Source organism: Rattus norvegicus, chromosome 5, assembly GCF_036323735.1.
Source record: "Rattus norvegicus strain BN/NHsdMcwi chromosome 5, GRCr8, whole genome shotgun sequence".
NCBI lineage: Eukaryota > Metazoa > Chordata > Mammalia > Rodentia > Muridae > Rattus > Rattus norvegicus.
Window position 1 is genome coordinate 10352069 of NC_086023.1, and position 25443 is coordinate 10377511.

Consider the following 25443-nt stretch of genomic DNA (forward strand, 5'->3'; position numbering starts at 1 on the left):
CGGCTGCCAATCCGTTCCGGGTCAATGCGCGAAGCCTCACGTGATCGGTGCGGTGTCACGTGACCGCCGCCCAAGCCCTCCCTGCCTGGGGCCGCTGCTGGCCGAGTGACTTAAAATTTAGGCGCCGGCGGTCACCGAGGTAGAAATGGCTGCCGCTCTGCAGCGCATCGAGCAGCTGTCCAGTCGGGTGGTACGCGTGCTGGGCTGTAACCCGGGTCCCATGACCCTGCAAGGCACCAACACGTACCTGGTGGGAACCGGCAGCAGGTAAACGCCACCCCTGAGCCCCCGGCTCACACACTCGCGTGACCCGGAGGCAGCGAGAGGCCAGGCTAGCCCCCAGCGAGCCCCCGAGCTCCGCGGAGAGCGGAGAACATAAGAAAAGCACAGGCTTCCCACGGCTGAATCCGGTTTACTTGCTGTCTGGCTGCCTGCAGGAGGTGACTCAGTGAGTTTAAGGGAGCCTGTGTGTTGGTGCGCACTTGAAACCCAGTATTTAGAATGCAGAAGCAGAGGGGTCGCCCCAAGTTCGAGGCCATCCTAGTCTGCATAGTCAGTTTCAGGCTTGATTGGGTCGTATAGCAAGACCCTTATTCCCAGTCCCCCAAAAGTTTACAGTATTTTCTTCTTCCATTTTGTTTTGCCCAGAGCCTCCCATCGTGAAAGCTATTCACTATGCTGAATCCATTCTCTTACAGTAGAGGGCAGAAGTTTCTTCCATTTCAACCCAAATCTAAACCCAAAAGAGCACCCCAGCCTGTGTATAGGGGAAAATAACTCATTTTCCTTTTCCTTCTGGTCGTGTATGACAAGCATAGCTCGTTTGCATTTCAAGTCTCTATTAATTTACCCTTCTAGAGTAAAGGACATTTACAAGCATGTGACTATTGGGAAATGGAAGAATTCCAAGTAGACATAACAGGTCAAGCCCAGAGTGAATAAGGCCGGGGTAAAGTGCCGGACCTTTAGGCTTCCTGCACTCGTTTAGCAGCAGAGCGCCTAACCGCTAGAGTGTAGTCTGAGCTGTACTTCCTCGGCCCAGGGCAGTCTCTTCCCTGTGTCATTTTAAACTCATACTGAAGTCAGCGCCTAAGCCGGAAATTGCAGATAGTCTGAAAAACCCTGGAGAATGCCCTGCTGAAGGTTGCAGACGGTCCCAATAAATTCAACACAGCCTGCTTTTCTTCGAGGATTAAAAATCGATGGCTGGAGGGTTGGGGATTTAGCTCAGTGGTAGAGCGCTTGCCTAGGAAGCGCAAGGCCCTGGGTTCGGTCCCCAGCTCCGAAAAAAAAAAAGAACCAAAAAAAAAAAAAAAATCGATGGCTGTGTTTCTATGAAAATCGGATTAAGAAACTACTAATATGAATAGTTACTAAGCAGGAATGTCCAATGGAATCACATATTCTACTTAAGTGATAATTTTATTTCTATAGGATATTTAATCAGTAACACCGAAATCATTAATGTGCTGATGTCGCTACTCAAACTAAAGGGTGATTAGAGACAAACGTTTCCTGGGTCCAAATCAGATGTTCCAAGACTTGTGTGTTCCACCTCACAAAGAGGTCTAAGGTTATAGGTGGTGCTGTATTGTTGAACTCAATGGGATTTTTATGCTTCTGTCTCTGCTAACTTTGGGGCTCATTGACCAGTCCCTCCTCGCTAACAACATGCTCTCGAGCTGCTGTTCTCTCACTCTCCATCTTTATCAGAGCTCTGTACTCCTCTGAATTCGATCCTAACTTAAGCGCACACATGCGCTTGTGCGATGTGTGCTCTCCTGCAAGCTCTCTCACACACCATGACTGGAATATTGAAATCAGAAGATAACTTACAGGGCGCAGTTGTTTTCCTGTCACCCTGTTAACCCTGAGGATCACACTGGTTGCCTGGCTTGACAGCAAGCACCCTTACTGCTGAGCCCTCTCACCTGCTTGATCCTGACTTCTTCTGATAAGTAGTCGTGACTGTCAACTTTATTGGATTTACCTAGAATATAAACTTTTAGAGGGAATTTCAAGAAAGTTTTCCCCAAGATAGGAAGCCCTTCTCTGAACAGCAAGAACACACCATGTACCCAAGACCTAAACTGAATTTGTAAAAAGAAAATGCAAACAGAGCACCAAGAATTTGTCCACCCTCCTTTCCACTTCTTGACTGCACAAAATATGACCAGTGGCCATTTCTGTTGCCATAACTAGAGTGGCCCATGCCGTCTCATCTTCCCTCCAAAATGTCTCTAATTTGCCATCTTCTGTAGCCACCACCACCTCCTCCTCTTCTTCTTCCTCTTCCCTCCCCCTCTTTCTACTCTTTTTCTCCCCCCCCCCTTCCCACATACCCGTCCCCATTGTCTTTCAAAGTCATGGCCTCTTTTTTCACTAATTGTTATAGCATGCATATATGTATATATACACCTGTGTACTCCTAAGTATAATCTGTTCAGTTTCTGTAATATACTCCTATGTGTGTTTTCAGGCTGCGTGGCACTGGACAGCCAGTTAATGTTTTCTTCCCTGGAGAAGACCACCTCTCGGTGCCCAGCTCTCCTCACTTGCCTATAGTTATGTTGGGCTGAAGCCTCATGGGCTTTCCTCATCCAGTTGTTCATGGCTATTGGTGTCACCTTTGTTCAGCCCGTGTTTGGGTGGTAGAGTGGTGAGACTTTGTGAGGTGTAGCTCTGACGTTACTAGGAGATAAATTCTCACGGGAAGCTACTACAGTCTTCCCACTCTGTCTTCCACAGTGTTCCCTGAGCCTGCCATGGGGGCGTGGGGCTGGGCTCCAGGACTCTGTCTCCATTGGTTGTGGTTTCTGTCGTGGTCCCCGTCTGTGGAGAAGAGCAGTTTGCTGGATGAGGGGTGTTTATCTGTGGGTGTAAAGCCACTCAACAAGAGGAATGCTGTGCCTGGAACTGGAAACCTAGCTACCATCTCAGTGCTGGTGAAGCTATGGTTATAGGAGGACAATGTACAGCCTGCAATTTACTAAAGCACCATGAGCTTAACAACAACCGGCACATGCTGTTTCATCCACAGATGAGACCACATGTCTTTAAGGGTGTGATAAATTCTAGTCCTTGGATTTATAACCCATTTGGTGGGCAGAATTCATAAGAGCACATACTCTGGTGTCAGCATATCAGAGTGAGTGCTGATCCTACCATTTTACTGCAGAGTAACCCTAGGCAAGTCATTTAACCTCCGAACGTAAGACAAAAGGCCTGAGAAAGAGCTCCTAATGGTGCTGTGTGAACTGTAACTGCTACTCAGGTGCCCGAGGTCCCTTCCGACCGCAGTTCACATTTACATTTAGCCATAGTTTCTTTCCAAGAACTATCTTACAGGAAAATACTGCTTTAAACTGAAGCAATATGTTCAAAGCAAAAGTTTGTATTTTCTTTAATTTAATGCAAGTTATCTACGTAAAGGAATGCTAATGTGAGCCACAGGTTCCGACGTGATCGTCCTCCCTGTCGTTTGTAGGAGAATCCTCATTGACACGGGAGAGCCATCAGTTCCAGAATATATCAGCTGTTTAAAGCAGGCCTTGGCTGAGTTTGACACCGCAATCCAGGAAATTCTGGTGACTCACTGGCACCGAGATCATTCTGGAGGCATCGTAGACATTTGTAAAAACATCAGTAATGGTAAGCAGAAAACCATGTTTAGCTATGCTTGAGAAATCATTTATAGTTTAAGCCTTTGACTATATTGATGTTTTTTAATTGATACAGCATGAATACTGTCAATTTTAGCAAAGGTGACATGGGAAACTTTTCCTTCAAGTCCTTTCTCCCTTTGGCCAGTGATGAAGCTAAGCTTTAGGCTCTGTGACCAGCGCAGCCTTGCCTTTAACAGCTGTTGAGCACTTCCTGTTCATCAGGTGCTGCACTGAACACTTCCCAGGGTACTGGAAGGTTGATGCTGTTAGTGTCTGTTCCCAAGCAGACTACCTGAGGCCTTAAGGCAGCTCTGCTACAGCTGCTAAGAGATCCAAGCACTGTGTCAGAGATCTCGATAGTTCTCTCTCCCTGACACTTACGTAGCACTGACGCCTTTCCTGTCCTCTTCGTCCTTTACTCTGCCTTCACAGTCTTAGACTAAGGCAGCCATTGACCATCCAGGCTCCTGCTGTGTGTCAGGCACTGGGTGTGGCACAAAGACAACAGCTGAGAACAGAAGCAGAAAATGCTCTCAGGAGCTTCCCCACGTGAACAGCCCTAAACCAAAGCCCACCAGCCTGAAGCCACAGCTAGGGAGTCCCATACCAGACCCCACGTGAGAGATGACAGTCAAATACAGACACCCTGAAAGCACTGCATAAAGTTACCTTTGGGATTTCCCGAGAGTAAAAGTTCTAGGTTCTACAAAAAAAAAAAAATTGTATAATTACCATCCAGATGATACAAAGAAAGTAGAAGAGAAATTTGACAAAGCTCTTTATAGCTACTAAAATGTTAGTCCTGTTTTTGAGAAAGATCTTGCTGCTTGGTTTGGCATCCAAATGGTTCCGAGGTGCTCTGCTTCTGCGTGGTTCTCCCCTACATCCCCAGTGGCTACGCTTGTTCCTTCCCGTTGTACTGTAGTTGTCTTGCTTCGTGTTATTTTACTGTTTAGTTGCTGGTAGGGCAGGTATGGCTCCAGTAATTTCCAGTGCTGACTACTTGTATTTTTTTTAAGCTATGTGTATTTTTAATAGGCCATAGACTTTTTTCAAAACCAACCAGTTTAGGGCCGGAGATTTTATTCAGTGGTTAAAAGTGTGTCCTAGCCTTCCAGAGAACCTGAGTTTGGGTCACAGCATGATGAACCTATGTCAGGCAGTTCACAACCACCTGTGACTCTGGCTCCAGAGGATCCAGTGTCTTCTGGGCCCTGTGGTCACTACACACATTTAGCATACATTACATTAGCATATAAGTAAAAACAAAATCTTCAAAGTAAAAACAGTCAGTATGAATCACACCTTTACTCACAGAACTTGGGAGTCAGAGGCAAATGGATCTCTGAGTTCAAGGCCAGCCTGGTCTACAGAGGGAGTTCTAGGACATCCAGAGCCACACAGAGAAACCCTGTCTCGGAAGAGGGGGAAGAGTCAGTATAACTTGCAAACGTAATTTCTCCCTCTGTTCTCAGCACCGCTGCCCTAACCTTTATCACATCCAGTTGGACTGTGGGCAGCTATCCCCTCCAGGTTCTGTTTGACTCCACCCACCCCCACCCCACCCCCACTCCCACTCCCACCCCCACCACTTAGAGCTGCCATATTGACCGTGCTGTTAATACTGTCACAGATCTTACTAAAAGCTGTCTAGTGGCCACAGTGGCCAAGTTTAACACCCACTCTCCTGTCAGCCGAGCCATCTCACCTATACAACTTTCTCCATCCTTCCCAGACAGAGTTTTCATTAGACAAGATGGTAGCATTGTCACAGCCACAGCACACACATTTCCCAGACCTCTCCTAAGATTTCCCAGAGCTCTTCTCAGCAGCTCCTCTCCCCACCAGCTCTCGCCTGTCTTTTTTTTTTTTTTTTTTTTTTTTTGGTTCTTTTTTTTCGGAGCTGGGGACTGAACCCAGGGCCTTGCGCTTCCTAGGTAAGCGCTCTACCACTGAGCTAAATCCCCAGCCTCGCCTGTCTTTACCCACCCTGCTTGTCGTGTAAGTCATGTCTCAGCTGCTGCCCCACCCCCAGTCCTCTCCTGGCTGAGCTGTCTCTTCAGCTCCAGGCATATCCACTATGGTCTTCATTCCGTTTGACAGTTTCACTCTCCCAGCTATGTCCGACTGTTGCCTTTATCCACTGTAGCTGCTGTGCTGGTGAAATGGCTGACACTGCTGAGTGGTAAAGCATTGGGTTTCTTTCCACTGATGAGCAGTCTTGTATCTTAACTTTCAGGGTTAGAGTCTCTGGGACCTTGTGAGCACTCACAGCGCAGGTGGTCTTGCTGTTGAGGACTGCCATGGCTTGCTCACAGGCAGGCCCCTAGAGAAAGGTGCTCACCCTCCATCAGACTGTCTCCCTGTAACCTCCCGGAGTCAAAAGCTAGCTGAGAAATGACTAGAAAGTCATGGCAGCTTTTATGTGACCTGGTTCCACCACAGAGATACAATCCTTTAATTCTGTTGTCCTGTCGTCCTGATGCTAGGGTTTTATGCAGCCATTAGTGGGTGTCGCCTGTGCGAGGGCTGGTCTCTTAAAAAGATGAACTATTCAGAGTATGACCTAATATATATACATGTTTTATGACTAGATGCCACTTATTGCATTAAAAAACTTCGACGGAATCCTCAGAAAGAAGAAATTATAGGAAGTGGAGAACAGCAATATGTTTATATAGAAGATGGAGACTTGATTAAGACTGAGGGAGCCACGCTCAGGTAAGTAAATAGCCCTAACTTACAGCCTGTGCACACGTGTTATAAAGGGTTATACAGGGATGTTTGCCTGAATGTGCGAAGAATCATGAGTACAGAAGAAATATGACACATTGAGCTCTCAGAAAAGGGGAAGAAAGGGCTTGCTTGCAAAACCAGAAAACGAAGACCCTTCACTCCATCAGCTCTCTGATTGTTCTTGTGTTGTTTAAATTCATACCACTGTTCAGAAATACAAACTTGAAAAGACTGGGCGCAAGCATGATTGCTCATCAACATGGGAGGCTGAGTCAGAAGTGTTGCCATGAGTTCGAGGCCAGTCAGTGCTACCTAATAAACTCCAGGTTGGCTTGGTTACAGCAGAAGACCCTGTCTCAAAACAGCAAATGTATTTATTTTAAAAGTTAACATTTCTTTCGTGGGTGAATCAGGGGACTACCTGAACCTCATTGTAGGATTTTCTCAATGTTCTCACTTCGAAAAAATAGTCCTGGGTCGACCTGTTTCAGAGATAAAGTCTTTCCTGCTCTGATTTTCTGAAGCTGAACTAATGACAGTCCTCTGCCTCCTTGTCTGTTCCTGCCCACTGCTCTCTGCACTGGGACGTTATGCAGGATTACTTTCAAACTTTTAACTGTTTTTCACCTTTCCCTTTCCCTGACCCCTCATCAAAATCAGATTTTGCCTCAAAAGTCAGGGGCCCAAGATGCTCAGTGAGTAAAAACATTTGCTACTAAGATTGATGACCTGCGTTGAGTCACTCAGGGTACATAATAGAAGGAGAGAACCAGCTCCCAGAAGATGTCCTCCTGCCTCCATAGACACCATGCCCCCAACCCAGCACCCATATATAAATAAACATGTAATTAAAAACAATTAAGACAAAGCACTCGCTGGCACTGTCCCTTCCCCTGCCTCCTGCTGTGGCAGCCTCCCTAACCGTCTGTCTCCAGCCTTCCCCTGTCTAGTCTTCCCTGTACCCCTGTCACTCGAACCTTTGCTGATTCCTGCCAGCCACAAGATGTTTACTGTCCTCACAGTTCCATGGTCTAGCCCCAAACAACATCTCTGGTCTTAGCTCCATCTACTCTTCTCACGACAGATGAACTAACTGTGTGTAAATCCCTGTGGCATGCGCGTCCATCCGCCTTTGTCTTTGTCTTCCCTTTCCCTGGGCCTCGCTCCCTTCACAGGCCTTTCTCCTGGTAAAAGGTATTTCCCAGTTCACCAATGATTCTGAATCCCTCTCTGAGCAGAATTACCTCCTCTCTCTGGGTCTCACACAGTTCTTGCTGTTTCGTTAAAGCACTCTGTATGTGAGTAGGTGTCTTCTCAGCTCTGACAAGGCACAGTGGTGGCTAATTAATGCCAGTTGCCACAACTAGCTAATTAGGAATGCAGTGGTTCAAATAGCAAAGACGTTTCTCAGGCACATGACGTCAAACAAAAGCTTCCTGGTTTGTGAGTGGCCACCAGGTGCTCAGTGGACCTGGGCTGTGGGTGGCTTTGATCTTGTGATTCCACACTCCTCTGCACTTGACTTCCAAGGTCCACACAGGGAACTCAGTGCAGTACATAAAAAGAACAAGAAGGTTTGTCATAGGTTTCATGTTGTAGGTTTCTGTTGCATTAGCTCAGAATGTATGTTCAGTCATGTTTCATACCTGATTGTAGAGACTCGGGGTCGTATAGTTTAACTTCATCCCCAAGAGAAGAAGTAAGTGGCACTGGTAATTAGCTAGTCATCTTCCTACACAGGCGTGCTGGGCAAATATGCTTGGCCCCTGGGAAGCGGCACTGTTAGGAGGTGTGGCCTTTCTGGAGTAGGTGAGGCCTTGTTAGAGGAAGTGTGTCACTATGGAGGCAGGGCTTTGAAGTCTCCTATATATGCTCAAGTCGGCCTAGAACCCTCAGCTTCTCCAGCACACATCTGCATACATTGTGCCATGCTTCCCACCATGATGATAATGGACTAAACCTATGAACCTGTAAGCCAGCCCCAATTTAATGTTTGCCTTTGTAAGAGTTGTCTTGGTCATGGTGTCCCTTCACAGCAATGAAACCCAAACTAAGACAGAAGGGATAGTCCAAGTTCACCTTTATATCCTCATGAGGGCCCTGCACATGGAAGGCACTGAGTTCCTACAAGTAGTGTCTTTAAGTAGGCAAGCGTTCACTGCTGAACGTGAAGGGGGAATGAAATGAGTGTGCACTGCACTCTTCCAAACCAGTGAGTGTCCTCCATGTGCCAAGGCGCCAGTTTTAAAGCTGATTGCTATAATTTATATACAGCTAGCTTGGGGTAGGTTTCTTAAAAATAACACATGTGTGCAAACACATGCGCACGCACGCGCGCGCGCACACACGCACGGCTCAGCAGCATGGTATTTGCTGAGCGTCTAAGCGGCCTCTGCCTCTTTAATTCCTAGTGCTACAGGAAAAACACAACCAATAAGAACAAAATATATAACAGATGGGTAGGTAGTTGACTGAATTTTCTCGTAATACTAAGGGGATAAGCATTGTCTTTTTCTCTTGCTGTGACAACAGTATGGCCACGGCAAGGTAGGAGAAAACATGGAGCTCAGCTTGTTTTCAGGGGATTAGGTCTGCAAATAGGAAGCAGAAAAATCTCTGCCAGTATGTCCTCCAAGCAGTCTTCTTCTTTGTAATCCACAGTGAGTGCTGGATCCTCTTGGAGACCAACAGGCACTCCTGACTGCTAAGCCATCTCTCCAGCCTCTACACTTACTTAAAAAAATATGTGGAAACATATATTTAAGAATGTTTCTTTTAAATGTTTATATAATGCTATTAAAATTTAATTTTGAAATGTAGCATTGTGCCAGCTATTACGTAGAGAGCTTATGTGTTTACCTGTAAAAAATTTAATAATGTAGAGAAATACAATGAAATAAATGAAAACTTCAAAGCCTGCAGTGTTGTTTTTTAATTGTTAGTATACAAATTTGAAAGGCTATGTTCTTAACTAAAAGTATTGTTTCTGAGTAATCTTGATTTTTCTTTTTTCTATTTTCATGTTTTTCAACTTTATAGTAATCATCTTATTTATAAGAAAAATGTTATTAAATGTGCACTTCTGGATAAGAAACATGATCTAATAATAGGAGATTTCTGTCTGGAGTCAGCTTCCACAAGCAGCCTCTGGAGGAAGTTAATTCCCTGCTTGTCAGCATGTGTTGATGTCTTGTCTACAGTGACCGAGTTATTCACTTCTCAACATTTTGCCCCAAGTGTAAGAATTCATACTTGTTGACTTATGGTTTATAATGTGTGTTCTTGCCTAGAGTCTTATACACTCCTGGCCACACTGATGATCACATGGCTTTACTCCTGGAAGAGGAAAATGCCATCTTTTCTGGGGACTGCATCCTAGGAGAAGGGACAACGATATTTGAAGACCTCTCTGATTACATGAACTCCCTAAAAGACTTACTAAAAGTCAAAGCCAACATTATATATCCAGGTGAGTGATGTCCTTTGGTCTAGTAAACCATTCTTTTCCCATGATAAGGAGTGTCCATTTGACTTACCTCTGAGTTGAAATAGAGCATGGAGGTTTTGTATTAGCGTATACTAACTGAGTGCTAGGCTTTGTGATGGCATTTCCATGCATGTATTGTACAGCAGACCTTGAGCGGACTTGCTGCATATTATCCCGTCGCTGTTGTAATCTGCAACTTCCATTTCTTAAAGATTTTATTTTTTAATAATATTTGTTTTAGGGGGTGCATATTAGTGCAGTGCCCATGGAGGTCGGAAGAGGCTGTCAGGTCCCGTAGAACTGGAGCTGCAGGCTTGCGTGCAGAAAATGAACCTAAATCTTCTGTAACAATTGTACATGTTCTGACCCTGTAAGCCATCATCCCTCCAGACTTTCTTCTGTAACAGTCATACATGTTCTGAACAATCTCTCCAGACCCCTCAGTGCCTTTTTTTTTAAAATCTAGATTCTACATAAGAGTGAAACGTGATAGTTGACTTTGACAAAATGATCCATCCATTCTCCAGAAGACAATATTTCATTCTTTATATGTTGTATATAAGTACTTTTTACTTTCTTCATGCATTGACAAGCACTTAGGCTCTTTAAAGAACTTGCTATTGCAATTAAAGCCAGAATAACATGGACATTTAGGTATGGCTCTTGCACGAAACTGTTGGTTTCTTTGGGTATAGCCAACAGTAGTACACCTAGATCAAGCGATAGTACTGTTTGCAAGTTGGTTGGTTGGTGGTTGGTTGGTTGGTTGGTTTGGTTGGTTGGTTGGTTTGGTTGGTTGGTTGGTTTGGTTGGTTGGTTTGGTTGGTTGGTTGGTTTGGTTGGTTGGTTTGGTTGGTTGGTTGGTTGGTTTGATTGGTTTGATTGGTTGGTTTGGTTGGTTGGTTGGTTTGGTTGGTTTGGTTGGTTGGTTGGGTTGGATGGTTGGTTGGGTTGGTTGGTTGGTTGGTTGGTTTGGTTGGGTTGGTTGGTTGGTTGGTTTGGTTGGTTTGATTGGTTGGGTTGGTTGGTTGGTTGGTTTGGTTGGTTTGGTTGAGTTGGTTGGTTCATTGGAGTTGGTTGTTTGGTTGGCTCATTTGGGTTCAGTTGGCTTGCTTGGCTGGTTAGTTGGTTAGTTGGTTGGCTTTGTCTTTTACAGTATTGAGGATGGAACCCAGGGACTGGTACATGATAAGCAAGTACACTACCTTCAAGCTATATCCCAGCTCTGTTTTTCATTTCATGGGGAACCATCTTGCTTATTTCTGTATTTATCATACCAATTTGTAGTTTCATTAGCAGTGTTTAAAGGTTCTGTTTCCCTATATCCTAACTAGCATTTCTCATTTTTATTTTTGTTTTTGTTTTCTGAAGATAGTGCTTCTGACTGGAATGAACTAAAATCTCAATGTAGTCTGGATTTGCATTTCTCTGGTGGCTGACAGTTTTAAATATTCTTTTCATGTATTAGCTATTTGTAAATTGCTTCTTTGAGGCAGTTTTGGGTATGATTTGTGCTGCAACCTAGTACTTAAGGTAGGAGGATTACATGATAAATTACTATGAATTCAAGGCTAGCTTCAGTAACAACAGCAGATGCTAACTAGGGCAATTCATTTTCCCGCTGACTACATTATTCTTTTGGTGTTTTTATAGTGTGTGTGTGTGTGTGTGTGTGTGTGTGTGTGTGTGTGTGTGTGTGCATATGAGAGATATTAAGAAATTGACTAACCCAACCCATGCCAGATCAGTGGCTGGCGAGTTCCTCTCAGTCTGCAGGCTTTCCTCACTCTACTGATTGCTCCCTTATTGGTAGGGTTTATTTGTTCTTGAGACGGGGCTTCTCTCTGAAGCCCTGGATATCCTGGAACTCACTCTGTAGACCAGGTTGGCCTCAAACTCAGAGATCCACCTGCCTCTGCCTCCCAGGTGCTGAAATAAAGGTGTGCGCCCCACTGCCCAGCTGCCGCAGAGGTTTCTAATCTCACCTCTTCATCAGTTCTTGCCCATTTTCTCAAGCTGTAGAGTCCTTTTCAGACGTCTCTTCGTGTTTTCCTTTAAACTATTTGCCCCATGTTTAACTTGAGTGGTTTCAAAGGTCCAAATTATACAACAAGATCCTTCCTTGATCCATTTGGGGTAGTATGGTTTGGTTTTTTACCTTTGTTTTGTTTGTTGGTACAAAGTGAGAGTCTGGTATTTTGTTTCATTTCACATGTGTGTACTGTCCAGGTTCCCACACTGCTTGCTGAGCGGCTGCCTTCCCAACATTGTTTGCCTTCGAAGCACAGCTATGGGCTTCACTTTGGGGTGAGACTGGGTACCAAGCTTTGTGTTAGAACCAAACCTTTTGTCTGCAGTAGCTCTGCAGTATAGTTTGAAATCAGATACTATGATACTATCCAGCACTGCTCAAAGTTGCTTTGATTATTTGGGTCTTTTGTTAATAATCTTGATAACTATGCCTTCGGGTTAGATAAAAGATGTTATCAGAATTTTGATGGGGATTTGCACTGAATCTGTTTACCATTTTGGGTAATATGGCTGTTTTCACAGTATTAACTCTGCCAATCCGTGAACACAGATTTATATCTTTTTCCAGTTATTTCTACAGTGCTTTATAGTTTTCATTATAGAGATCGTTCATATCTTCCGTTAGGTTTATTCCTAGGGTTTGGTGTGTTTTTGTTGTCTTTTTGGTGGTGGTGGTGGTGGTGGTGCTGCTGCTGCTGCTGCTGCTGCTGCTGCTGCTGCTGCTGCTGCTGCTGCTGCTGCTGTTTTTGTCAACCGAGAGCAGGGAAGAGGTTACTGTGAAGGAGATTGTTTTCCTGGTTATTTATCTGATCCATATTGTCTTCGAGGGAGGGTAAGCTGGGTCCTCCTTTACGTTTGCATGTTCTTTCACATACTTACTTGTTGCACTGGGACCATGGTACCTGGCAGAAACAAGAGATAAAGACTTATTTTGACTCATAGTTGTAGAGGGTTTTAGGCCATCAAGGCAGGGAAGACCTAGTGGGCCAACTCAGTCCATGGCAGCCAGAACATGTTGTGGGTAATTTTATAACACGCTTACTCTTTCTTGGGAGCTCTCCCCGAGATCCCGGCTATGCTCGGAGAACAGCTGCGGCCATGTTGCCAGCTGGCGTTTCCCGAGAGTTCCGACAGTTCCTTTCCTTTGGCTTTACTAAGCTGCCAACAACTGTTCTTCCCGGAAGCCCCACAGGTTCTAGTTGGCCTTACATGGCGCCTGTCCTCCTCTCTGAAAAGCCTGGCTGGAGGTGGAGGACGGGGGTGACCTCCCCTTCCTCCTGGGACCCGGAAATCCCACCTCTGTATCTTCGACCAGCGATTGGCTTCTGCCATCTTTATTGACATACCGGCTCCTCCCCGTACACGACTGCATAGCAGAGAATAGTCACACCTGAGAAGCAGAAGGTGCCAAGAACCATGAGCCATAAATGGCTGGGGCACCTCCTAGTGACTGATTCCTGCTCCATAGCCCACCTCTGAAAGATCCTTCATGCTCCCGAGGAGAGCAGCACTAGCTGGAGACCAGAACTCACAGGACAAGCCTGTGGGAATGTCACATTCAAATCTCACCTGCATAGCTTTCTCTTTGCTTACTGACCCAGCTAGGAATTCAAACACTGTGGCCAGGTGGAGGTGGTGCTGCTATGCCTTCAGTCCCAGCACTTGGAAGGCAGAGGCAGGCAGATCTCTGTGAGTTCAAGGCCAGCCTGCTCCATAGTGGGAGTTTCAGGACAGGCAAATCTACACAGAGACACCCAGTCTTTCTAAAAACCAAACAAACAAAAGAATTCAATGACTGCATTGAATTAGAGTAGGGTCTTGAATTTAGAGGAGGTGCTTTGTTTTCTCCAGTGTGTGGGTTAGCCACTAGGCTTGTCATAATTGCCTTTATTATGCTCAAGTCTGGCACTCCCGGCCTGCATTCTGAAGAGCTTTTGTCATGAAGGGCGCTGAATTTTGTCAGCTTGCTTTCTTCTGATGAGACATTCATCAAGGACATGTTGCCTTTGTCGTTGGATCGTTAACCAGGAGCAAGGCAACACTAGATGAGCATCCTGGGTCTCCTCTGTCTTGTGGGCCGTGAATTCCGGTACTGGGCTCCTCTTTGCGGAGGCCCATGGTGGTCCTTCAGTCCTATTCCCCACTACAGATGTTTGCTTGTTTCTGTCTTCTCGTTTCAATGTCGATACGTCACATATAGGAGAAAACTCATCCATTTCTTTTTGATGTTCCAGTTTAACAGGCTGAATTTACAGAATCCTGTACAGTGACCTGAAGTTCAGAAGTCTCCTGCAGCATTCTCTTTTTGGTGTTCAATTGTGTTAAATCCTTGTCTCCTCCTTTTGGTTAGTTTGGCTGAGAGTTTGGGAACCTTATCCTTTAAAGGTTTAGCAAAATTTCACAAACAGAATCTCAGTTACTTGGCGAATTCAGTTAGTTCCCAATAGGACATGCTTGTGATAAGTGTACTTTACAAAATATAGAAAAATTTTCAGGAATATAATCTAAATTTCTTGGCAAATTCAGTTAGTTCCCAATAGGACGTGCTTGTAATAACTCTCCTTTTCAAGATATAGCAACATTTTCATGAACAGACTTGTAATAAGTGTACTTTTCAAGATATAGCAAAATGTTCACTAGTGGAATCTCAGGATCTTGGCAAATTCCGTTAGTTCCCAATAGTACAAGCTTGTAATAAGTGTAGTTTTCAATATATAGTAACATCTTCACTAGTTTAATCTCAGTATTTTGGTGAATTCAGTTAGTTCCCAATAGGATGCACTTGTAATAAATAGAAAGGCAGTTCTGTGGCTGCCGTCCTGTACTCTCTGAACTCACTTTACTCTCTGAACTGTTCTTTCAATTTATCAGTCTTGGGTTTGACTTACTCTTACTTTAAGATGTTGGGGTACTTAATTTGCTTATTTCATCTAAATCTATGGATTTTCTATGTTTCTTTACATTCGCGTGTGTGTGTGACACAAGTGGAGGTCAGAGGACAACTTTCAGGGGTTGGTTCTCTCCTTCCACCATGTGGGTTCCGGGGCTCCAACTCAGGTCATCAGGCTTAATGTCACGTGCCACTATCCATTGAGCACTGAGCCAGCTGACCAACTCCACTCTGGTTTTTTGTTTGTTTGTTTGTTTGTTTTTGGTGTTTTTTTTTTGTTTTTTTTTTTTGTTTTTTTTTTTTTTTGAGACCAGGTTTCTCTGTGTAACCTTGGCTGTCCTAGAACTCCTTCTGTAGACCAAGCTGGCCTCGAACTCTGCTGGCCTCGAAATCTGCCTGCCTCTGCCTTCTGAATGCTGGGATTAAAGGTGTGTGCCACCACTACCTGGCTTCCTCTCTGACTTTTCAGTGTAGAGCTTTGATAGCTGTTGTGTGACTTCTCCTGAAGACATGCGGATTGCTTTAGTTCATGCTCAAAATGCAGTGGGAACTCTGTAAAGGATCACATCGCTGGGTGATAACAAGCTCATGTGAACGGCAGTGACTTAGTCTGTTGCAGGCCTCGGGTCCTGCTGATAGTCTGCTCTGTAACCTGACATGGTCTGCACAGCTTCGGGATTCTTAAACTGTGCCATACTCTGACATGGAAAGGCTGTTTTCTGGCCGCAGGGTCTTCTTAGGGGGACGGGTCTTGGAAATCCCGCTGTGACATCACTGAATGTACTGTGCCATCACCGGTATAGCTCATTCTCAAGCAGGAAGCCCCTCTCAAGATTGCCCTGGGCTGTAGCACTCCAAAATGTGGAAGCAGACTAATGGACCGATGCTTCTCCATTTTATGCGTCTTCGTTTCTTTTCAACGCTACACGTGCGTAGGTTTGCTGCCTTCATCTGGCGCACGCAGTCTTGAGTGTTGTGGCCATGGGTCGTGTGCTCTCCTACTGATGTTGGGATGTAATGCTTCCTTAATGTCTTCAGTCCTTGCTGTTCTTCCTGCTAGCATTGCTTGCTCTCTCTGAGGCCTACATCCAGGAGCCACCCCAGCCCTGAGCTCTGTGGCCCTTGAAGCTAGGCAGGTTTCACTTCTTTCACAGGTCCCCCAGTTTTTATACCTAGCCAAGATATATCCACAGAGTTCCTCAGTGAAAAGGAAAACCTTAGGGAACTCGGCAACTCGAGTGCTGATCTCGGAGCCTCCGGATGCTGCCACGTGAAGCGCCTTGCAGGGAGAAGGTGTCTGGGGAACCTACTGCTCCCCCATGCTGGCCTAGACACACATGCAGCTCCTAAGGCCAAGCAGTTGTTGGTCAAGGGACAACTTGCTTTCCATAAGCAATAAACTAAATTCCTCACCGTACAGAACAGGGCCACCAGCACCCCAACCCCACAACCCAGCCTCTTCCTGTTCTCTGAACTTCTAGGCAAATCCACATTGACACCTACCCCTTTCTATTGCTTCTTCCAGCCTTCTTCCATACAGACAGACTCTGGGCAGCCTGTCCCCCAGCTCGCTAACTTGGGGTTATTTCTTGATTTCATGTTCCCGGTATAGCTCATTCTCGAGCAGGAAGCCCCTCTCAAGATTGCCCTGGGCTGTAGCACTCCAAAATGTGGAAGCAGACTAATGGACCGATGCTTCTCCATCGGCTAAAACATAGACGTCTCAGTCACACCAGATCCCTACGGTAAATTTAAGGCCTTCTAAAATTGTGGATCTGTCCTACAGCTGGGACTGCCAGTCTGCTGACATCAGGACTGCCCCTTCCCTGTGTGTCTGTCCGTGCGTCTTACAAGTCCTTACCTCTTTCTTAGTGTCCAGGCTCCTGTCTTCCTTTTTCTTCAGTGCAGCTTGATCTGTTACCCTGACTCTTCTCACCTAGGAAGCTAAAGAGGCAGAGCTCCTGCTGGCCGCTCCACATCATCTCTAGGTTCCTCCGCTCCATAGAGTTTTCTGTAAGGAGTTTTCATCAGCATTCACACAGCTGTTGACAAAAGTGTTGCAACAAAGCAAGGTTACGTAGGGACAGGAAGATGCCTCAATGTCTGTCGTCTTTATTAGCTCACTTTGACTTCTCTCATAAACAACATTTTAGCTGTCAAACCTTGGGTAACACTTGTCCTCTGAACTCTTTAACTCACAGTGTTGATATGCACGTTTCCATAGTAACTATGAACTGGTACGTATCTGATCGCCAGAAGAAGAAACTGTTATATGTCAGATGTCACTGCACTGGTTACAGTGTGGATGTTCTTTCTGTGACAGGAGCCGAGGAAGAATCCAGCTAGAGTCCCAGAGGGAAAGGGGAATTAGTTATCTAACTTGCTCCTAACAAAACAGCTATGGGAAGATCTGTCAGCTCACCTGCAGTCTCCCATGAGCTCTCCATGCTCAGGAATAGTAAATGCACCATATGGCTGCCATGTGTAATACCATGACATGGGCAGAGTAGGCACTCAGGGCTCTCTGTAATACAAGGAGCAGCTGCTTGGGCCCTCCTGAGCTAGAGACCAAGAAGGCTCCCTACAAAGGGTCTTGGAGTGTTCTCACCCAGTAAACCTCTTGTATTGTTAGCAAGGACGCAGTTTTTATGTAAATTATGCTGTCACCATAGTTACCATATAGTAAAGACTGCGTCCCTGCAGGTATCACACAGAGGCCTTTATATCTCTGCTTAGCAAAGCTCTGTAAAGCAGGGATGTCATGACTTCACAGCTGCGGGGACAGGTCAGAGACACTCACACTTTTCCTCACAGGGATAAGAAAGGACAGCCTGTCACACAGCAAAGTCCAGTGTTGGTCATGTGATCCTAGGTTAGCCTGCTGCTGGAGGCTTTGTTCTCAAACATTTTAAATGTCCCTTTTGTGGACTTCTGCACCATGCTGCATGCACTGTTTAAAGAGCAGGCAATCTCAGTGGAACTGCATCTGGGTTGTGGCAAGTTCTGAGCGGCTGCATTGGCTGTAAGCTTTCAGTTCTACTGTGGGCCGTAGCCTGCTTTTGTGTACTTTCTCACTCTTTTGTTAGTAAGCTCGCTGCGCCAGTTAAGACGCATCCATAGTGGTTAGAACTGCCTGGTGGGAATCTCAGCTCCACCCTTGTTAGCTATAGAGCTGTAGGCAGGTTATGTTCCTTCCCTGTGGGTGGTAAGAGTCCCTACCTCATGGGATCCTTGTAAGCACAGGGTACTTCATGTATGAGAAACAATGTCGAGCGCCCGGTGAGCACTTACATGTTACCCGCTATTACCATGGCTACTGTGTGAGTGAATATGCTATTGCTAAAATCAATCTTGTATTTTAAGGAACATAATAATATTTTCATTTGATATAGTTTGCTAAAGGTTTTTGGCATTATACACAATTTTTCATTGTTGCCATCAAAGCTTAATTTTTCCCAGGCTGTCTGTAATGTAGTGCTTTTTATTAGCATACGTTAATTATACATAATACTCAGTTTCCTTATGACATTTCCATAGGCTTATGTAGTGTGTTTGAGGGGCTGGAGAGAGGGCTCAGTGGTTAAGAGTGTGTGCTGCTCTTTCAGTGATGGACGTTCCAGTCTAGTGGCTCCCAAGTACCTGTGACACCATCTCCAGAAAGCCAGTTATCCTCTCTGGCTCTATAGGCACCCATGTACCCATTCACAGACACACATACCTGTGCAAGGGAATAAATATTTAAAATAATCAATAAATATTGATTATTTTTACCCAATACATTTCTTATACCCCTTCCATCCCCACTGATCCCTTTCTTCTTCCCAAATACCCCTCCCCTTTCTACTTTAATGTCTCTCTACGGTAAGCCAATGAGTTTATCAGGGTTGCTTACAGGAGCAAGGGTGAGAATTGTTTACAAGAGGAGTCTCGGCAGTCCGAGTGGCTGCACTACTGAGCTGAGCTGCCTCTTCCTCTCCTGCAACCGTTAGCATAGCAGATCCTCAAGGAGAGGTGGGAATCTGGAGAGACCTCCTCCCATCACTCTGTTGACAGGCCCAACTGAAGGCCCTGTATGCAGTCTTTATGTGTTAGACCTGTGCTCTTTCCGGGCAATGAATATGTATGTACTTAGACTGCTCTTTAGTGAGTGTATGAATTATGTTTAAGTAGAGTAGCTTAGCTTTTTCTTCATGTTTCTTATTTGGTCGCACTAATTTGTATTCCTCTTTTAATTCAGGACATGGCCCAGTGATCCATAATGCCGAAGCTAAAATTCTGGAATATATTTCTCACCGAAATAACCGAGAAGAACAAATTATCACCGTATTCCGTGATAACCTTGAGGAATCATTCTCAGTGAGCGAACTTAGGAAAATGATTTACAAGGTGAGTCTTAGATCTTATCTGTGCACGGCCACTCTTTAGTACAGTGCACTTGAGTAAGCGGGGCGGTAAACTGCATACACCCCAGGTGTACCAGCGTTTTTATTCTCTAAGTACTGCCAGCTGCCTACGCCTGCGACCAACAGTTAGGAGAGAGAAGTGTCTAGAGAGAGAGAGTGAAGGTGGCCATGCTGAGCCACTGTAACCGCTGCACGTGACTCCACCAGAGCTGCCCTGCCTAGTTTGTAATGACATCCTGTTCTAGCCCTCTTGGTTACCTGGTGACAAAGAGAGTGACCTTCTAAGCAAAAACAAAGTAAAGAACACCTGAGGGTCATAGCAATGGAAAATTGTAGCCTAATAATGGGAAAATGTGCATCAAAACGCATGAATAGAACCCTTTCTACAGGAAGGACTCCAGACTCAGTGTGTGGCCTCTGGGCACATTCCTGCCCCACTGTGTGGCTCAGTTAATGTTGCTCCGGGTTTTAGCAAGGCGAGTGTCTGCCGTGCAGCTAGAGTAGCTCAGTAGTTTTACAAGTCCCTCCAGGGTGGACACAGTAGCACACACAGCCTCAGCACTTACCCAGTTAGAGGCTACCCTGGGGTACCCTGCAGACTGCTAAGTCACACTCCACTGCGCCTCACCTCCGCAGACAAAGATGATAGGTGACAGTCACCTCTGATGGGACAGGCGGGGTGACTCAGGAGTAGAGTTAGCCAGCCTAGCATATTCAACCCTCTGGGTTGGGATTCCTGGCACTACTAGGAGAAAAGCTCGTTGGAAAAATTAATACAAGTACTTTCTTTCTTTGGGACTGAGAGATAGGTCGGTCACTAGAGTGCCCACAGTGCACCCATGAGGACTAGATTCCATTTCCAGCAGGTAAAAGTCATATTATGTGCCAGTGCTGGGGACAAAGAATCCATGAGCTCTAGAGTCACTGAGGGACCCTTTTTCAAAACATAAGGTGGAAAGTAATCAAGTAAAATACCCAAGGTCAACATGTAGCTTCAGTATGCATGTGTGTGCGTGCACACACACTAAAAAAGCTTAAAAGTTGAGTGTAAGAGCTCATTACCTCTCTAATACTAGTGTGTAGCCACTCTAAACTATACACTGCTACACTGAGGGCTTTCTTTCCCTAACCTAAGAACAGCCAGCAAAACTCTCTACCCAGTCACAGCTTACTCCTTACATAACTGCTCATGCCTAAACAAACAGTGCTTCTTCATCCATGAGTGCGTTCTGTGCACACACAGAGCAGGAGTGTGTTCTGTGCACACACAGAGCAGGAGTGTGTTCTGTATATACATGGAGCAGGAGTGTGTTCTGTTTACACACAGAGCAGGAGTGTGTTCTGTATATTCACAGAGCGGGAGTATGTTCTGGATGTACACAGAGCGGGAGTGTGTTCTGTGCGTACACAGAGGTACTGTATATACACCTCCTGCATGTGGACTGACAGCCTAGAGTGAGTAAGTCATTCAGCACTCGTTAAATATTTGATAAGTCACATGCTACAGTGTGTGCAGAAATACATACATAAGCACAAGCCTTTGCCTTCGATGGGTCCAAGGATTAGTGAAGACAGGTTGTCGTGACCGCTTCCTCCATACACACTACGTGGTTTTATAGGTTGAGAACTTTAGTCCAGAACACTCCAGTACTCCAAAGGCCCACGTGTTGGAGCATGGGGAATATCCAAGTCATATTTTTCACTCCTACCTTCAGGTTCTATACACCATATGCTGACACAAAATTTGACGTAGTTTTACGTAGTGAAGATACAGAGTGATGGGTTTTATCTAAAGGAGGAGTAAGCACTTTCTAGGCCAGATTGGAAAAGAAATGGAGTCGTTCTAGACACAGAAGCCTAGGCATGGTGCCCCTCACAGTAAGCTGGACCCTTCTAGATCAATTAATAATCAAGACACTCTCCACAGTCACACCTACAGGACAGTCTGATTTAGGCAGTTCTTCAACTGACACTCTACTGTCCCATGTCTCTGGACTGTGTCACCATAACAATTAAAACTAACTAGGTCACAGACAAAGTGAGTTTAGTCAAGAAAATTGGCTTCAGAACTGTAATCCTTATTTAAATAATAAAATGAAAATTCTCCTTATTGAAACATGTCAATATTACATTATTTTATCCAAGAGTAAATGAAAGCTGTAAGTCATAAGATACAGATATCATAATACCCAAAAGAGCATAAAGCCAATTTATGATTATGCAGAACTAAATCTTTACACTCACTCCTTGTTTATAAATATTAATGAGTTTCTATTGAGTGTCAGTATGCTAAACACTAGGAATTCCATAGTGAACAAAATTTGTCGCATTTAACTATTTTATCTATAGAAACATAAGAGAATAGTATTCTAAAACAAGACCATTTTCAAGGTAGAAATTGCTTAAGTTGGTATTATATTTTTATTTGATTTTTGCTTTTTTTGAGGCAGGATCTCATTATGACAAGCTGGTTTCAAACTCACAATGGCCAAGGATGACCTTGAACATATGGCCGTCCTACCTCCAGCTCCTGAGTGCCTGGATTTCCTGTGCTCTCCCAGTTTATGTGCCGGGGTGGGGCTGTAGGTAGGAAAGCTGTCAGCCGAGCCTCAGCCTGACTTAGGTTAGCAGTGTAGCATGCTCAGGTTAACTTCTTCTCTGCTGTGTCTTGCTTTAAAGATTCTAAACAATTAAGTATTTAGAACTAAGACTCCGTTATCCTTTCTCCTTTCAGAACGTTCCAGAGAATTTACATAAAATGGCGGAGCATAATCTCTTGCTTCACTTGAGGAAACTAGAGAAAGATGGGAAAATATGTACGTATCCTTCTGAACTTTAATGCACTTTCTACCAGCATTTAAACGTGTGCAGGTGCTTGAGTTTGTTTTTAGGTAGAACAGTGCTCATCTGAGGTCTCCCTTCAATACCACATTCGGTGGAGAAGTAGGGTCCACGCCCTGCGCCATAGTGACTTGGTGCCTGGGAGGATGCCAAGGCCAAGGACACTGGCCGTGGGACACGTGAGGACAGGCACGGTCGTAAGCCGATAGAAACAGTGAAGTCAGAGCTCGATAGCTATTTCCTGATGGTAGATGAACTTGTCAAATCAGGCAGTCGAGTCCTTAAAATCAAGAAGTGAGTCAAAGCTTGAATTTTGTTTAGAAGCCCCAGCCATGTGTTTACCTACAAGAAGAAATTACTTTATCGTCATCAACAGAATTCTTTTACGGAAGGTGCACCTTTTCTTACTATAAAAGAATTGGAAACCCAGTGATATACTTATATCTTGTTTTTACTCTCTGTTTCTTTTCCTACAGTTTCCATCGCAAGTCCTGCCAAGAAATGGAGAGCCTCCCTTTAGTTTCAGATCAATAAAGTTCTCATTTTGCTTTTAGAAGATGGTATTTTCTTTTAGCTATAAATTACATATTTATAGAAAATATCAAATGTACAACTTTGAAAATAACTTTTAACACCTTTGTGAAATATGTAAATTACGTTTTATGTATGTAGGACAGGTTACTGATCTAACCTGGGTCTTGGAAGGTTTTACCAGAAATTCAGAATCTAGCACTTTATCACTTTCCTAGGGATTAAGTACAGTGGTTACTTAAGGGTAATAAATGTTGAACAATTCAAACCAGTTAATACTTTATAGAGTTTGGTTATTGTCTTAGAGTTTCTAGTGCAGTAAAAATACCATCCAAGGCAACTCTAACAAGAAAAGCATTTAATTGGAGCAGGCTCCAGTTTCAGAGGTTCCGTCCATTATCATCAAGGTGGGCAGACATGGCAGCATCCAGGCTTACTATCAATGGTGCTGGAGAAAGAGCTGAGAGTTCTACATCTTGATCCAAAGGCAGTCAGAAAGAGACTGTCTTCTACAGGAAGCCAAAAGGAAGCTCTCCCCACGTGGTGGAGCCTGAGCGAAGGAGGAGACCTCCAGAGCCCACCCCCACAGTGACACACTTCCTCCAAGGAGGCCACCTCCTAACAGTGCCACTCCCTGTGAGCCGAGCATTCAAACACAGGAGTGTGTGGGGGCCACCAATTCACACCCCACAGTTATTTGTTAGCATTTGCCAGTAATACTGTTTTCTTTAGCTACTTCAATCACAGCACGGATATCTGCATACTCATTTCTTTTCTTCAACCCTTGTCTATACCTTGTACATACCAAGTTTATTTCACTTTTCTATCAATTATATCATTTATTGATTCTACAACTCTATACTGTTTTATTTTCTTATAATGGTATCCCATAAACAATGCATAAGTTGATCATTAAAAAATATTAAATAGACTAACTTGAAATATTATGTGATTAATAATAAGTAATTCTTTAAAATGTGTTTTTATTTGATGTGTATGAATATTTTGCCTATATGAGTATTTGTGCACTACATGCATACAGTGTGCATGGAGGCCAGAAGGGGGCGCTGGATCCCCTGGAACTGGAGTGACAGATGTTAGTTACCATGTGTGGGCCCAGAATCAAACCAGGTCCTCCAGAAGAACAGTCAGTCATTGCTCTGAACTGCTGAGTCATCTCTCCAGCCCACAACGACATGCTCTGCAATTTTAGATTTTGGTATAGAAATAGTCATCCGTTTATATATGAATATATACTAGGAAGTGTTGGCTTTTAATTTGAAGATGGCAAGCTAGGTCTTTTAAATATATAAATAACATTCTTAAATAATGGTTAGATTCCTGGTACTGCATAGTAATTTCCTCCAAATCAAAACATTCAGTCCTGGAGGGAGGCTCCTAAGACTCGGGAAGTAAATGAAACTTATGGGGCTCAGGAAATAAATAACTCACAAGTCTCAAAAAGTTCCTGAAACTTAAATAATTCACCAGGTCCTTCTCCAAGGTTATCCCAGCAATATTGATTGCTGGAGAGAAGGGACTTTCTCACCTTATTGAGCTGCCTACAAGTGATAACGGGAGCTCCAGGAATATGGCTGTCATGAGTCAACACCCCCGCTGGAATGGGCTTTTCAGTAATACATTTTTATGCAAGCTTAACACATTTTTTCTTGTTCCATGGAAACATGGCATATACCCAGACTTGTTCCATACTACAAAATAACTATAGAAACTCAACAATTAAAAGCCAATGACCCAGTCAATTCACAAATGGACAATGAACGTTTCTCCGAAGAGGATGCCTAAGTGAAAAGCAACACAAAGCCAAGCACAGATCAGAACCACAGGGTCCGGCTTCCTGCCAATTTGGATAGCTGCTGTTTTCTGAAAATAAGAAGAGGGCAGCTGCTGAGGTACCAAGAAATAAACCTTTACAGTGAGTTGATAAACTGAAAAATAAAACAATTACAGTGTGATTCTACTTCTGAGAATCATTCCGAAAACCTGACTTAAGCAGGTATCTGTGGGGCTGACTAAAACTAAAAACAGGGAAACCTGACAGATGGTGCATGAATTCCATAATGCTATATGAGTCAAGACAGCAAAGATGAACACCATGGTTGCACTTATATGAAGCACCTACAATAGGGAAATTCATAGACGAAAAGAACAGTGAATGCAGTGATTTGGAGGAAAAGGAATGGAGACTTAAGTTCCAGTAAGGAACCGTGTAAAAAGTTCTGGGCATGAATGGTGACGCTGATCACAAAAACACTAAGTCTGGAAGCTTCGTTAAGGCCAAGTCATGTCCCTAAAGTGATCAGTAATAACTGTGTCTTCCATGATGCTACCACCAAAAAAATTTTTTAAAAAATGGAACACATAATCAAATTTGGAGTCTTTAATTTCATTGGTATGTGAATAAATTAACTTACCTCTTAGCTTCTCTTCTTTCCCAGAGGGTTGAATACAAACACCATTCAGTTGGTCGAATCAGAAAATTAAAAATAATCCCTCTTGGTTGGCCTTCATCTACCGTCCAAGTGTTCCCTATTCTACATCCAGAGTTCATCACCCTCAGCCAGTCTTGGCCCTAGCCATCATCCTTCCCTCCTGAACTAGTACAATGCCTGCTACCTCTTGTGGGGCCGAAGATTTAAAAGGGCATTCTGAGCTGAGAAAATCTCAGAGAAATACATGAAAAGCCTGGCGGTGGTGGCACACACCTTCATCGAGCACTCAGGAGGATGAGGCAGGCATCTCTGAGTTTGGGGCCAGCCTGGTCTACACAGTACATTTCAGGACAGCCAGGGTTATACAGAGAGACCCTGTCTTGAAAAAAAAAAGAGTTTTAATAAA

At 44.4% G+C, this 25443-nt stretch overlaps 1 protein-coding gene and 3 long non-coding RNA genes across 4 annotated transcripts in view; 2 read left to right on the plus strand and 2 right to left on the minus strand.

Annotated features, from left to right (window-relative positions):
- Positions 1-96: 96 nt before the first annotated feature.
- Positions 97-22860, plus strand: Lactb2 (lactamase, beta 2). The gene is made up of 7 exons (NM_001024247.1): positions 97-267; positions 3488-3651; positions 6260-6386; positions 9692-9870; positions 19047-19195; positions 21947-22028; positions 22530-22860. The coding sequence occupies exons 1-7, from the start codon at positions 146-148 to the stop codon at positions 22571-22573; spliced, it is 867 nt and encodes a 288-aa protein (NP_001019418.1). The 5' UTR covers positions 97-145; the 3' UTR covers positions 22574-22860.
- LOC134487108 (uncharacterized) lies at positions 2387-5198 on the minus strand. Its single transcript, XR_010066818.1, has 2 exons — positions 4335-5198; positions 2387-4173 (listed from the first exon to the last, which is right to left on the minus strand). It is a non-coding gene; the product is annotated as an uncharacterized LOC134487108 (long non-coding RNA).
- LOC120102808 (uncharacterized) overlaps positions 12589-25443 on the minus strand; it is a 39396-nt gene continuing 26541 nt past the window's right edge. The window contains exons 2-3 of the long non-coding RNA XR_005504564.2: positions 16671-16851; positions 12589-12821 (exon numbers count right to left, since the gene is read on the minus strand). This is a non-coding gene — a long non-coding RNA (uncharacterized LOC120102808). The remainder of the gene's footprint in view (positions 12822-16670; positions 16852-25443) is intronic.
- LOC134487107 (uncharacterized) lies at positions 12817-15914 on the plus strand. Its single transcript, XR_010066817.1, has 2 exons — positions 12817-14008; positions 14154-15914. It is a non-coding gene; the product is annotated as an uncharacterized LOC134487107 (long non-coding RNA).

What these genes read in the sequence shown, in the direction of transcription:
- Lactb2 (NM_001024247.1), top strand. Translation starts at nt 146, where the DNA reads ATGGCTGCCGCTCTGCAGCGCATCGAGCAGCTGTCCAGTCGGGTGGTA. An exon ending in CTGGTGGGAACCGGCAGCAG is followed by an intron (nt 268 to 3,487) that starts GTAAACGCCACC and finishes TGTCGTTTGTAG; the next exon opens with GAGAATCCTCATTGACACGG. An exon ending in AGAGAAAGATGGGAAAATAT is followed by an intron (nt 22,029 to 22,529) that starts GTACGTATCCTT and finishes CTTTTCCTACAG; the next exon opens with TTTCCATCGCAAGTCCTGCC.